The sequence below is a fragment of the Triturus cristatus genome, chromosome 3_2, assembly GCF_964204655.1.
Source record: "Triturus cristatus chromosome 3_2, aTriCri1.1, whole genome shotgun sequence".
In the NCBI taxonomy this organism is placed as follows: Eukaryota; Metazoa; Chordata; class Amphibia; order Caudata; family Salamandridae; genus Triturus; species Triturus cristatus.
The window spans coordinates 145,451,365-145,465,635 of NC_140584.1; the positions used below are offsets into that span (position 1 = coordinate 145,451,365).

Here is a 14,271-nt window from a genome sequence, read left to right on the forward strand (position 1 = left end):
CTCCCGTCAGACTATAACCTGGTTCACCAGCTTTGAGGTCGATCGCTCTAGCAGTTGGGCCACATCCCTCTCCGCAAAAATATCTGAAGTAACCGCGCCAGGCAGTGGCAGAGCACACACAGAGACCACAATAGCCGGTCCCGGCACAAGGGCTTCCACTGGATATGGGCTTGCTGGGTTGTAGCACACATCGCACTGTCCGCCTGAGGGATTATCTTGGGATCTCGTTTGCCAATCTAGCCATGCACAAATGTTCCAGGTACTTCTGATTTGTCAGGAATGCATTTATTCAGCAAACATCAACAGCTGAAAATTGAAATCAGTGTAGCTACCTTCACAGTGGTGTGTATTTCAGATGTCATCAAGTTTCTGGCAGCTACAATCACATCTTGACATTTCTTGCTAGCAAAGAGGACATTGACGTTCTGGGCATACTTCAGCAGGTTGGTGGAATCACCTTTCAAGAACTTCATGTCCTTCAAAGCTTTTTCAAACTTCTCTGTTGTTTTAATGACCTAAAAACAGAAAGACTGGTTTATCTCAGTATGTCACCTCTGAGCACATGGTACAAGAGATCCCACATGGAACAATAAGGAATACTCCACTAATCGCAACTTCCATTGTTCGAACACAAAAACAATTCTACTGCCAAATGTTTTAAAGGCGCAGAAAGAAAAAAAGGCCTCTTTGGGGAACAACTGTTCTTTGACGTCACAATCGCTCCCTTCTCTCCGCCCACCCGAATACCCCCTCCCATTATGTAGCTTCACTCAGATAAAAACTACAGAAGTTAGAATGAAAAATGAGAACAATATCTTACAACTTAAGCAAAGCCATTTGAAGTTTAGAGAAGAGAGGGAAAAAAGAAAACTTCCCAGCTTACCACCTCACTAATCGTATCCAACACTTGTCTGAAAATATTGTTCTAGCTCAGTGGGGTGAAAACAGAAATCCTCACCAGCAAGCTCTACTTTAACCTCTGGAATGCCTCATTCTGTGCCGCGTGTTTCGGGCTGTCCCTTTCTGGCTAAATTCATGGAGAAACACAAAGCCAACCAACTGGATAAACACCGTAAAGCCAGTTACTGGACTGACACGAGTCTGTGTTTAGATCTGATACAGCACAAAGCCTTCATCCTTAAGATCACAGATGACTCCACACAGCTCTATGACCAATTACCCTTTTGATACCACGGACCACGATATCCAGCTAAAGAATGTGTGTGCTAGGATGGGCGGACTTGGTTTAAACCATACCTGCCTATAAAAACAAGGTATTAAAAAAAGGGAATTCTGTATCCGCTCCAGTTGCAGTTCCTTTTGGAGGCACACAAAAATGGATCTTAGCCTCGTTATTTAACCTGTATATTGACTATGATCAAGGTACTCTTAAGAGCGGTTATAGACATCGATCATTACCTGAGAAACCGCAAATGGCCATCACTAAACTAAATAAAGAAATGTTAAGACTGAGAATACTATTTTCGCATTATTAATTTATTTAGAAATTAATTCTTGTATTTACTTATTGTATCTCCTCCTCAGTCATCAGTGTGCATGATAAAAAAGCAGTGGATGGCAGCTTTCACTCTCTCTTAAATATCACGCCACTGTGTAGATCTGGATGTATGCGTCACAGGACGCGGTGCCCACAAGGTGGTTGCCAAAATGCACGACCGAGGTCTGAGGTAAGAAAAAGCCCTGCTTCCCATCAGGGGCAGTGGGTGAGCGCAGTTATAGTCTGCATTCTTGCTGCAGACCGGTTTACCCATGCCGAGCCTGTTCTGTATGTGGAGAAGTGGCCCGGTCCCAAGTCACAGGGCCAAATATTGGGAATAATACAAATGGCCCAATGGATTCAGACTCCTTGAAAAGGTAAAAAGGCACGTGAGAGAGCAGCATGGAATTGGGGGGGGGGGGGGGGGGGGGTGGAAGAAGCCCACAAGGTCAAGCGCATCATGGAAGGGGACAGGGCGAAGCACAAAGGCAAGCAACAGCAAAACGGGATGAGGGGGGAAGGGGAAGCAACAGCAGGGTGAGTGAAGGAACACGCGGGCAAACAAATGCAAGAGCGCACTGCGGAGGTGTGTGACGGAGAAGCACAATGGTCAAAAGTGCAAGGCAAAGCTGCCAAGGTTTCAGATTGCATGTCTGGCATTTTCACAATTACAGTGTAATTATGGGCGATGTTTCAACGAGTATGAGTGACACTTCTTTGCGAGTAGAAATCAAGCAATGAAGACAAGGTTAACATAAATATAAAAAATTAGCCCCATTTGAGCAAAGAGAAACTGTAAGATCTTAAAACTGGTGCAAACGCCTGGGGCGGCCGATTCAATTACAATGAAATTATGAAAATGTTACACATAGCAATCTGAAACAATGGCAGCTGTGGTGATATAACCAGTAGGTGCATTCTGGGAGTTGTGGTCTTGATATGCCTCAGTAGACCACTTTGTTTAAACACACTTGAAAACAAAGATCTCTAAAAATAAAGCCTTAGATTGTAAACATGGTGTCCTGCTGACAAGGGGCATCTGGCTGACAGTCGATCCGGCTATAGTCCTACATCTCCAGCGCCTCACTATGCAAGCGGAGTGATAAGCACAAATGGGCAGTGGGGAGCACACAGGCAACCAACACAGTGGAGGGGAAGACATGCATACATAAGGGAGACTGCAGGAAAACATACACATTCACAGAGTGCTTAAAAAAAGAAAAAAGAGGCATTGAAAATGAGCAGGGGAAGGACACAAGTAAAAGGTCCATCCATGCTCCACGGTGGAGACGAACACTAGAAGAGGAACGAAAGAGGACAGAAACTCAAACAACCCAATTGGGGCAACAATGAAGCCAACCAATGGTAAGTAATAGGTGGGCTCTAAGCAAACTGTAAGGTTAACACTATGTCTCGCAACAGACAGCACATGCCTTATCTGAGGAGAGACCTAAAAATATATTGCAATGAAGAGAGACATTAAGTACAACTGCCAACGGGATGTGACAGTCGTTAGGAATCATATCCACCACAGAATCCCCCATACTTTGTTTCCTCAATGAAACTAATATTTACTTTTGCCTGAATATATATAGGTGCTGTTGACAGGTGATGTTATTACCCAACTCAAGGGTATTCATTTTTTCGATTAAAAAAGGTTGATAGTTGATCAACCACTGTTGAAAGATGGGAGCCTCTGGTTACATACAGCCCGCAGCTGTGGCTGCTTTAGCCCCCTGAGCACTCAACCCGGCTCACAGGCCATGTGCGTTGCAATGTTGCTTCGTATAGGCTCCTTCCCATGTACGACAGGAAAGAAGTGGTGTTTACACAGAAACTACAATATATGTTTAATTCAACTAAAAGTGAAGGAAGGGAGTAATTGAGGACATAAATACGTGAAATAAATAAATCCAGGTCAAATGTGGCATAATGGCACAAGTGGCAAGCAACTATACATACTTTAAAGCCAACAAGAATAGTTTTGCTGTCCATTCTTCATTAGGTTCAATGCAGTCCCTCATCAACAAACTACATTCTTCTACACAAAGCAGTAGTATTTCAACTGGAAGGATACAGTTATAGTAATAGTAAGGGACTTCATGCACACACAACTATGAGACAATGTACAGCGCAGATAAGCCAACCCCTTCACAAAAAGATTCTTCAACAGATCCATCGCAAGTATCTCAACACCACTGAACATGAGCTACTGAAACATTTTGAATTGTGTTTACTCTCCCAAGCCTAAGTGCTCCCCATAAAAAAACAACACACTGGGGGACAGCAAGCCTTGTTAACAGCTTTATGCTAGTGCAATTCTTGGGTAGATATCTGTCACTCCTTCACCCGAAGCCTTTCCAGCACAGTCGAATGCAGAGACTTTCCTTACTTCCTCATACTCCTCCAGCTTACTGCTGTCGGTTGGAATAGAGTAGACCAAGCAGTCTTTGATGATGTACTCCGACAAATCCTCCCAGATCATGTTGCCCAACACTTGCGACAGAACAACTTTCTCTTTTACGGTCTGCGTCGACTCCTCCAAAGGAACATCTGCTTTGGACAAAATTGGGGATATAATCGAAGTCAAATGAACAAAGGCAAGATTTTCACACTTGCATGCACTCCTTAAGGTCCCCCAAATAGTATGGACTTTAGGGACTTTATCTTCGCACAAAAGTAAAAACAAAATTCATAACCAAATCAATGTCACCAATTTTAGCAGCCATAAAAATGTGGGAGGGGAATCCCACCTGGATTCAAACCTGTGACCTGCAGGTTAGAGAGAAGGTGCGCTGAGTTTCATCCTCACTTTTAAATAAAGAGTGAGTATTTAAGGGATGAGGGTAATGGGACACTGTCTTGTGCTACGTTTTGCTTCCTGAGCCTACAGCTTTCACCTTCATGATGTAAGGTGATGTGGTCTCCCTTACTTGGAGTAGCATACACCTGGGCCACCAATATGAAGCAAGTTGTGGACCATCCTGTGTGACAGTGCTGCCCTGCCCTTTTGAAAGACTTACTGCTCAAACTTATCCTTCAATTTGATTCCCAAGAGCTACCAATGACCTCTGACAATACATGCACCAGAAGCAGTCACATTCAGCATATTTTAGGTACAACACAATTAAATGCATGGAGTGAAGAATAACCATTTGTGCAACATGAAAAAAAACCAATGATATGCATTCATAGTTTAACAAAGACAAGATAGCTGTCTCCATCCCAAAGTTGCCTACCAAGCAGGTGTTTGTGAAGCAGCTCCAGAACCATCAGAAGTTTGATGAAAACGTCTTGTGGTGCTGCATGCTCAACCTCAGTTTCTGTACATCTTAATTGCAGGACAGTATCTTTAGACTGCACCACTGTTTGGACATGAAGAGAAGGGTACCTGACCAGAGGCTTCAAGATGTAATCCATCAACAAATGACCTAAAAAAATAAAATAGGGACCAATCAGTGCTTTTGATAAGGACAACTTCCAGCACTTTGCGTAGGGTGTTTACAATGTAACCACTTCTAGCATTGGGGCCTGATTTAGAGTTTAGCGGACGGGTTACGCTGTCACAAACGTGACAGATATCCCGTCCGACTTATTATAAGTACCACTGGATATAATGCACTTGTAATACAGGGAACAGGATATCCATCACGTTTGTGACAGAGTAACCCATCCACCGAAATCTAAAGCAGGCACGTGATCACTGAAACTCTGTAACCAAATTATACGGCAGACCAAACCTACAGCAAACTACATACAATTCAGAACAATGCTGCATTCATCCTCCTCCTCTACTGAATAGCAATGACCACATCAACTGGTAAACAACTGAAACAGGATAATGGTGGCCAAAGTTTGAAACCATTTCAAATCGTTTTTTTTTTTTTTTTAACCACAATAAAGTATACAGGAGGTTGTCTGCACTTCTATCCAGGGTATTCCAGACTGACATCTAAAGGCAGCCACCCAGTATATGAGGAGTGTTGGAAGATTGCTTCACCCTTCCTTTACTCCCAAAATCACAGTTTAAGATTTGTTCCAATTCTGAAGAAACCTGAAAAGTGGAATAATATGATGTGAACAACAATTTCAATTAACACAAATCCATCTCCTACCAGTGTTATTATGTATTTTGTGTCTAACAAAAGGGTAAATCCTCTATACGTTTTTAATGCATGTATGAGCAAAGATTACTTTTTTTTTTTACCAACGTTATTTACTCCATTCCAATGTTTAATGACATACCAACCTACGTGTTTCTGTTTAGGGTATTTGTTGAATGTTATGCAATATACATTATCAAACAAATAAAATATTGTGGTACTAGTGCGTAACAACTGGGTTAAGAGCTGCACTCAATTAATAACCACAATCCCTGTCAGAGGGAACCACCAAAGTCATTAAATATACTTCTGCTTGACCCTCTGGTATCATGGCACAAAAACAGTCAGTCTCAACTTGGCAATGTGTAAAGCATTTATGCAGCACTATAAATAATAACAAAGTGAAAACAACACAATAAAAATCCCAAACCAATTTAGGAAAATGAGTACGTTTTAATAAATGAAATGACACCAAACAAAACTTCAATAAGTAGAACAGGAGTTATGAATTTTAAAGTTTCAGGTAAAAATACACCACAAAGCGTCAATTGCGGTTATGTAGTCGTGTTGGACAAGGTTAAAGCCAGATGTTCAGGCCTACTGCAAAAGAGTGTGTGTTAGATACAAGGACCAGGTTCGTCACATATAGCAGATCAGCCAACTGACTGTTGCAGTCACTTCTGGAGTCCTTGGTTCAAGACAAGCAGGTCCAGCCTTCCTTCTTCAGACAACAGGGCAGTCTTCTTCTGAATCTTTACTCGTCAAGGAGTGTTGTGATGAGAGGCTCTGTGGGTGCCACTTTTATACCAAATGCCAGCCCAGGTGTGGGAGATACCCCCTTTGTCTATCCTCCTTCTTTCCTAACTGTCTTGGGCTACGAGGGGTAGGCAGGCCCAGATGTGAGCTGCACTTGCCAGTAACCGGGCAGGCAGCTTCACAAGCCAGTAAGGGATGTGTATAGCGCTCATGCTACACTTTGAAGTTCAGAAAGGGCTGAGTACAGCCCCCGAGACCATCATTCTCTGGAGAGAGAGACACCCTTCCCCACACCTGATGTCTTTTCGTCCACCGTCTGAGATGACTGCACATCACACCACAGGAGAGCCATTACATTCATGTGACCCTGGATACTGGCATAAAGACATGGTTGGCTTAGGCAGGCAAGTGCCCAACTTTCTAAAAGCGGTACAAAAGGGGGTGGTGATGGACGGAGCATCAGAACCAATCAAACACTCACACCCAGTCAACAGATCTGGGTTTGATCCATCACCGTTCTTTAGCCCACTCTGCCACCCCAGTTCAGGCATGGTCATATGCAAATCAGTCTGACCCTGTGCCTCATGGGAACAGTCCAGCCCGAACTGCCAAGCCATGCCTTCCCTGGACCGGAAACAAGCTTCCTAGGACCGGTTTCTGGCATTTCAGCCGTCTTCAGCCAGGCTTGCTTGAATCCAATGGCAAAGTGAGCAAGGGACTCACGTCTGTTCTTAGCAATTCACTGGGTTTCTTTATTCTCACTCTTTGTTTATGGGGACAGCAAAGTTTTTCTGCTAAAATTATCTTTGTTCTCTAACTTTCTTTTTACTGGACACTTTCTTCTTTTTTGAGTTGGCAACCGATGATGACAAAACGTGGGCATACCAGCGAGAACCAGCTGGCAGCCTTCCTGGTGTTGCGTACGTGAGGTGCCTTCTCATTCTTCACACTTTTTTCACGAATCACATCACTCTTGTGTGAGCTGGGGTGATACACTTTCTGCGAGGTCTTGAAGGGTTGTATTGCAGATTTTCTTAATCAACAATTAAAGAGGTTTAGGGCCAGGCCAATTTTGCGGACATATTGCCAGTGGTTGGAATAAAGTTGCTTCTACTATCAGTGGTTGGCCTTTGAATTGATATATGAACCCTCTTGATGCCAAGCTATTTGTTGTTGTTATTAGACTTTGAGTGGAGGGCAGCTTGGCATTCTTCCCTCTAGAGCTCCAATTTGAAATGGCTTATTCCTTATTCCTTTCTGACCAAAAAGAAATGAATAAGATATTAAATTTCTGGCTGCAACAAATAGCCTTTCAATGAATCCCAGGTGTCTTGGGTTCCGGAGGAAGGAGGCAATGGGTTCACATACAAGTCCAATTGCTCATTACAGTAAATTAATGAATCAAGCCAATCGTTACATTTTAGAATGTGGCCCCTGTCCCAGCAACAAACCCTCAGTCTCTTCACTGAGAGCAGCACCAGGGCCAGCAGCTTCTTGTGAGTAACGGGAATCTCTGAGATCCAGCCGAGAAGTGCAACTCTGGGATGCATTGGCACTTCACAGTTTAGCATCAGCAACATCAGTACCAATTTTCTGCCAGTAGTCCATCACTCCAGCACATGACCATGCCAAGTGTGAAAAATATTTTTATGTTTGTCTTTGACACAGCCCACTACGCTACACAATTGTTAATAAATGCGGTTTTATTTCCTTATGAAGTTATTGTGCCATGTTTATATCAATCGAATTACTGAAAGTGTGACAGTTGGTTATAGGGGCCTTTGTTCCTGTTATAAAAACGAAAGTGTGAAAAATCAGCATAGGGTGCTCTGCATCTCATGCAGTTTTCAATTTTTTGGAGACCATAACGCTGGGCTGCATGGGGGTATAGTATGCACAATGTAGGAATTTGAACTGACTCATATGCAATCGGCTGGTCAAGGAGATTCTCTTCGTCAAATTGTAGCAAAATTTCCAAATATTCATCTGTTCCTCTCAACCTAGCTCTTCACCCATTTAGTTCTAGTCGAATGTTCCCTCTCGAATGGGTCTCTGCCTGGGCTGCAAGACAAGGTACAGAAATTAAATGACTAGTGCAGTGGTTCTTAACCTTTTGACTTTTGTGGACCCCCACTGAATCATTCATGAGATTTAGGGACCCCTGGCCTAAGCAATTTCTATTATTTCAAATAATATTATTAAAAAAAACAGTATACACTAAGCAAATGCTCAAATAATAAAATAGTTTGTGTAATTCACAATCAAATATGGAAAATGTTTTCAAATGTAAATTTTATCTTCTTTATTAGTATATGCCTTATTCAATTTTGTAGACCAGCCGCGGACCTTCTGAGCAGGTCTTGAGGACCCCCAGGGGCCCTCGGACTATAGGTCAAGAATCACTGGCCTAGTGGACGTAGCACTCAATTTCTTGTCAAGCGTAAGATGATCTGTAGGCTCTGCTGGAAACGCATGGATGGTCCACCTGCATTCCCCTCAGAGGCTATAATACAGGAATATGTCTTAGAGGGGTACCCTGGGTAATGCCCATAAGGTAAGCCAGCGTGAAAAAAAGTGCCATTTTTATACGGATCCCCCCTTTTAAAGCTATCACATTTTTGGAGTTGTTTCCATGCATTAGGTTTGTGTGTTCCAGGCAGCAGTGGGCGATAGCGTAATGTCAACCACGCAGAGTAAATAATCTCTCGGTGAGTCCACCTGCCCAGGCCCTCCCGGGCTTTTAGAGTGCAGGTTACCCTAGACGTTTTATCACTGATTTGGGAGGCTGGTGCACCAATCAATGACCAAAGCAGAACAGGATCCACTCCACTTTTCTCTATCACTTACTGTGGCATATACATTGGATAACAGCAAAAGTGTGTGAAGTGCACCTGTGTGAATTATTAATAGAATTTAAAGTCAGGGGCCTGAAACCTATCCCATTTTGAATGGGAGTTTGAGTGTGTCCCAATTAATCCTAGCCTGCTTTCCCTTCCAGACCAATTAACTCAGCTGTGTTTTTTAGTGCGTAAAATAAAGCTTCATTTATGACAAAAGGTATAATAGTTTGGATAGGATTACCATTTTCTGTGAGCCCTATACGCCTTGCTAAGGAAAGTGGGAGGACGAGCCACCAGGTAATCTGCTCTGTGATCTTCAACAGGGTCACCTCACAGTTTTCCTGTAACCCTATTGTGGGTCTCTGTGCACTCATACACCTAGATAATTAGGAGAGACCTTAAACAGCTCCAGGGGGTAGGCTAGGGTAAAATCCTTCACGCTGTTTGTTAAAGGAAAGATTTGGGATTTCTGCCAGTTTATGGTTATGCCAAATATAGCACTGAACAGTATATATATTCCCTCATCACTGAGTTTAAGCTAACACTTGGTCAAGTAACTCAGATAAAGAGATTCATGTCACTGGCATAAAGGAAAATGTGTATATGGCAACTTGTATAGCATTATCACATACTCAGTCTGGTGTTGTCTCAGCTAAGACGCCAGAAACTCGAGAGCCAAAGCAACAAGCATTGGCATAGCCAATAGGTCTCGCCTTTGGGACCTTATAAGTGTTTAGCCATGCAACAGTTGCATAACTAAATACTTATAAGGTCCCAAAAGTGAGACCTATTGGCTATGCTAAGTGGCCGTGAAAGTTAAAGTAATCACGGTAAAGCGCATTGCGCGCACATGCACTGTAGCTCTAGGCTGGCCTGGTAGCACTTTTTGGAGCCCTCTCAATAATTCTCGCCAGACCAGCGCATGCGCTGGGTCAGGCGAGACCTAAAAAGGATGGGAGACCGGGGTTAACTCTGCCGGGGGACCCCGTGAAATGGGTATGGGCAATGCGTTAATATTATTGATGTGAAGTTTGGCAGTCGGATTCGTATATAGCAGCCGAATCCAATCTAAGAACTCTTTGGGCATTCCCCATCTTGGCGAGTATGGCAAACAAATACTCCCATTCAAGAGAGCGTCAAATGCTTTGGTGGTGTCAAAAAGACAACCACTGCATCCAAGCCAGGATCAAGACCGCCGCATCCAAGCCAGGATCCAGATCAAACAGCAGCGCAACAATTTTGTGCAAATTGAGAATTCTGGAGCAACTTGATACGAACCCAGACTGATCTGGCCTAACAAAGACAGGCATTAGGAGTGACAACCAGTTAGCAATGACTTTAGCAAGCTATTGCACATCACAGCTAATCCATGATAGGGGCTGATATGACTAATTTATGGATGGCTTTTCTGGCTTCAACAGCATAACAAGTAATGCTTCACGCAGAGGAAAAGAGATAGTGTTTGGCTCTGGCTTATTCAAACACCGCAAGTAGATGTGGTGCTAAGATGGTAGCGTATCATTTATAAAATTCAGCGGGCAGGCCATCCAGCCCTGGCGCTTTACCCATTTGAAGCCCAGCTATGATTTTGTTATCTCATCCAACTCAAAGGACTATACCAGAAATACTGTTTGAATATATCTCAGCTGCACAATGGCGGCATCATCTAGAAATTTGTTTATCAGTGCAAGTGAGCAAGTCATTTTGGAGGGGTAGGAAAAGTAATTTGAAAAGGCCATTACGATCAGTCCCATTGATCAATGCACCTCTGTATCCTCTATTCCCTGTATGTAGTTGGCCGCCATGGATGCTTTGTTAGACGTCTGGGATTTTCCTGGCCTTTCACCCTCACCTAACGGCCAGCAGAATGTATCCCTATACTTCCTTTCACCTTCAACCAGTTCTGCATATTCTGCTAATTTAGATCTGATCTGTTCCAGCATCAGGCCCTTAATACTCGCAGCCAGACAGCACTCAAGCTGTCGGGTATCTTGTTCTAGTTTAGACACCTTAGTGTGTAATGCCTTGTGGACTTCATGTTGCAGATATACAGACCGCTATTATTGCTGCCTTGAAGGCTTCCCACACAGTGCCCAAGATTGTCCTTAAAGGTAGTTTCGGATTCCATTTTGCAATTCTTCCTGGAATATACTATCTGTTAGAAGTTCCGCATTTAAGCACCATAACCCTCCAAACTGGAGAGGCTCAGACAGTAAGATCTAGCAGTACTCGGGAATGGTCCGACATAGGGCATGCCAAGTGTTGTACATCCTATTAACATGTCTCAACATCTGGTTTGATTCGCCAATAGTCCAATAGGCTGCCCTCCCTACTATTTGGGTGTTTAAATCTTCAGGAGTCCAAGAGGTCATGATCAACTGCAGTCTGTGGGACGTTTCTGAATTACTTCTCACCGCTACCTGGGACCTGTTTATACAGCTCGAATGAGGGCAATTGAAGTCCCTGCCCCATTTAATGTGTGGATTTGTGAAATCAACCACTCCCTACAATGAAGTGTAGATGTCACAATCATCAACATTTGGGCAATAACAATTTACCACAATAATGCAGGTGCTTCCAAACCTGCCCCAGAGGACAGCATATCTACTGTGTTCATCTGTATGTTCACCTTGCACTTGGAATTGTGTGCCTCTTTTTTATCAGAATGATTACTCCTCTGGCATATGCGGAGTATGAGGATGCCGTGAAGTGGGAGGCCCAACAACTGGCAAACCAGGACTGTCTCTTCTCTGTGAGGCAAGAGTGCAACATTAATATAGTGTCTGTCTAGAAATGCCAAGACCTGCAGCGACTTACATGGGTTATTAGGCCCTCTAACATTTCATGTCAAGAAGTTTAATGATGTGACTGGGTGCTCTCCTTGTACCTTGTACGATAATTATCATTGGTGGTGGTAGTATACCATGTAGTGATCAGTATGAGTGCACAGGTCCTTTTTACCCAGTGTCACTGGGGTGAGGCCTACAGGCTTACTCACATTTTCAAGTTCTGCTGTTGTGTGCCTATTTCACTCTTGGCATACATCAGGTAAGTGTAAAGGGCTGCGCAGCAGAGGAGTAGTGACAGTGATGGATGTATGTGTACCTGAGGAGATACAGTACAGAAAAAGAGCAGTACTGTGTACATTTGGGATTAGTGCATGTGCATGCATGCTTGCAAGCAAGACATTTTTTTTAAAAAACATTCTTATAGTTTAGCAGTCGAACAATATACAATGTAACAGAATAGCATACATGTAGGCGTCACAGAAGACATAGCAATACAATCCAGAACATCATGTGAAAAGAAAACAAGGACAAGACTGGTCTACCAACTGGGGTCAAGGACCCACTGCATCAGACAACTCTGGGTAATTTCACAACCAAGTGTGTCGGATTCCGCATGTGTTGTGGTGCAAGAATACGCTGCCGGAGCAAAGTAAAGAACAGTTAATCCATTAACCAAGAACAACTGAAGCGATAACAGACCAAACTAATAAAAGTGGCAGCAGCTAATCAGTGTTGGTCATACCTGAAACCTCCATCCATGAGTGGGGGAGCAGGGCGATGACACTGAATCAACCCCCCCCCCCCCCCCAATATGTAAGGGAATGGGCAAGGGAGGAGGAATGTAAAGGAACTAAAGATGTTCAGAGCCAAGCCCTACGGGAGCTGCCCAATCCCAACAAGGAAAACCTATGTTTTGCTCCTCCCTCGTTTCGGATTCTACAGTACACCCAGCACGCAGTGCCTGACCGAGTTTTCTATGTGGACTCGCACGACACCCCCCCGTAGTTCATGCAGAATTCTGTCCCACTAAGTCCACAGTTTAGTGCAGTTCCAATACATGTGGCGGAATGTTGCAGGCTCCATTCCATATCGGGGGCAAGCGAGGGAATCGCATTGCATTAAATCCTTGTAGTCGTTGAGGTGTTAGGTAGGTGTGGTGCACATAGTGAAACTGCATGAGCTTAAAGCATTGCTGGCAACCTCCCGGGCCTGTGTGAATGCTAGTCTCCATTCACCTTCCTTGAGGGGTTCAGGGAGATCAGCTGACCACTTATTGTGAATCCCTGTCACGTGTACCCTGCGGTCAGCCTTCAGGGCCTCGCACATGCACAAGATCAACCCTCTGGAGAAGCCTGGTCCAGCAGCAGCCGTAACGTCTGAGTCCTCTGGCTCTGACCGAGCTATCACGGGCCGTGGGCGAGATCTTGGCCTATTGTAGTAATTGGCTGGGTTGTAGTTGAAAGCAATCCCAAATCTCCTATATCGTGAGGAAAGTGCCATCAAGATATAGGTCTCCAGCCGTGGAGCAACCCCTATGTACCACTGCATTAGGTCCATAAAGGATTGTGTCTGCAGAAAACAGGGTAGCTACTGAAGGGGCAACACTTTGGTGTATGGGGCCCTACAGAGCACTAGAGTGACTGTTCACAAACCTGCACGAACTGGCAAACGATAAAAGGGCAGTCAGCCGGCAACCTCGACCCCCTCATAAGACACCCAGGAAGGTCTGTACCCTCACCCCACTCTGCTAGCAACGCCTTCTCACCATTTCGGGCCACCTGAGCATCACTGCGCAGCGTGCTGCAGTAGTCCAGCAAAATAATACAGTCGCAGGTCCAGCAGACCCAGGACCCAAGCTTGACTTTCAGGTTTAGACCAACGAAAGGAACCCAGGCCCCAGTCCCATCTTCTGTAGTACCTCCCAGAGGTAGTCTCATCAGAGGGTGTCGAAGGCCTTTTCAAGAACTAGAGCCACTACTGTGGCTCTAAGGTCCATGGGAACCGCAGAGTGAAGCACATGGGACAGCCTCCGCTGATTCATCTGTGTTCCCCTGCCAGACCTAAAGCCACATTGGTCCTGGTTGACCAGATGAGTTACCACACACCCCAAGTGCATCACCAGGGTATTAGCCAGGACTTTAGTGTCAACCCCCAGCATGGCCATGGGTTGGTAGGAACAGGGGTCCATCAGGTCTTTGCCAAGATTCGGGAGCATGACGAACTGGGCCCCCCTGCATAGAGTGTGGCAGGGAACCTGTATTTCTGGATTCCTGAGGAGTCTCCAG

General features: G+C 44.4%; 1 protein-coding gene across 5 annotated transcripts in view; it reads right to left on the reverse strand.

The window, feature by feature from the left end:
• ZW10 (zw10 kinetochore protein) overlaps nucleotides 1-14,271 on the reverse strand; it is a 142,978-nt gene that overhangs the window by 41,379 nt on the left and 87,328 nt on the right. For 3 of the 5 annotated variants that reach the window (XM_085647363.1, XM_085647361.1, XM_085647365.1), the window contains exons 7-9: nucleotides 4,738-4,929; nucleotides 3,891-4,054; nucleotides 333-515 (exon numbers count right to left, since the gene is read on the reverse strand). In XM_085647363.1, the coding sequence (XP_085503489.1) occupies nucleotides 333-515; nucleotides 3,891-4,054; nucleotides 4,738-4,929 (539 nt within the window). The remainder of the gene's footprint in view (nucleotides 1-332; nucleotides 516-3,890; nucleotides 4,055-4,737; nucleotides 4,930-14,271) is intronic. The other 2 variants (XM_085647362.1, XM_085647366.1) reach the window with 1 other exon arrangement.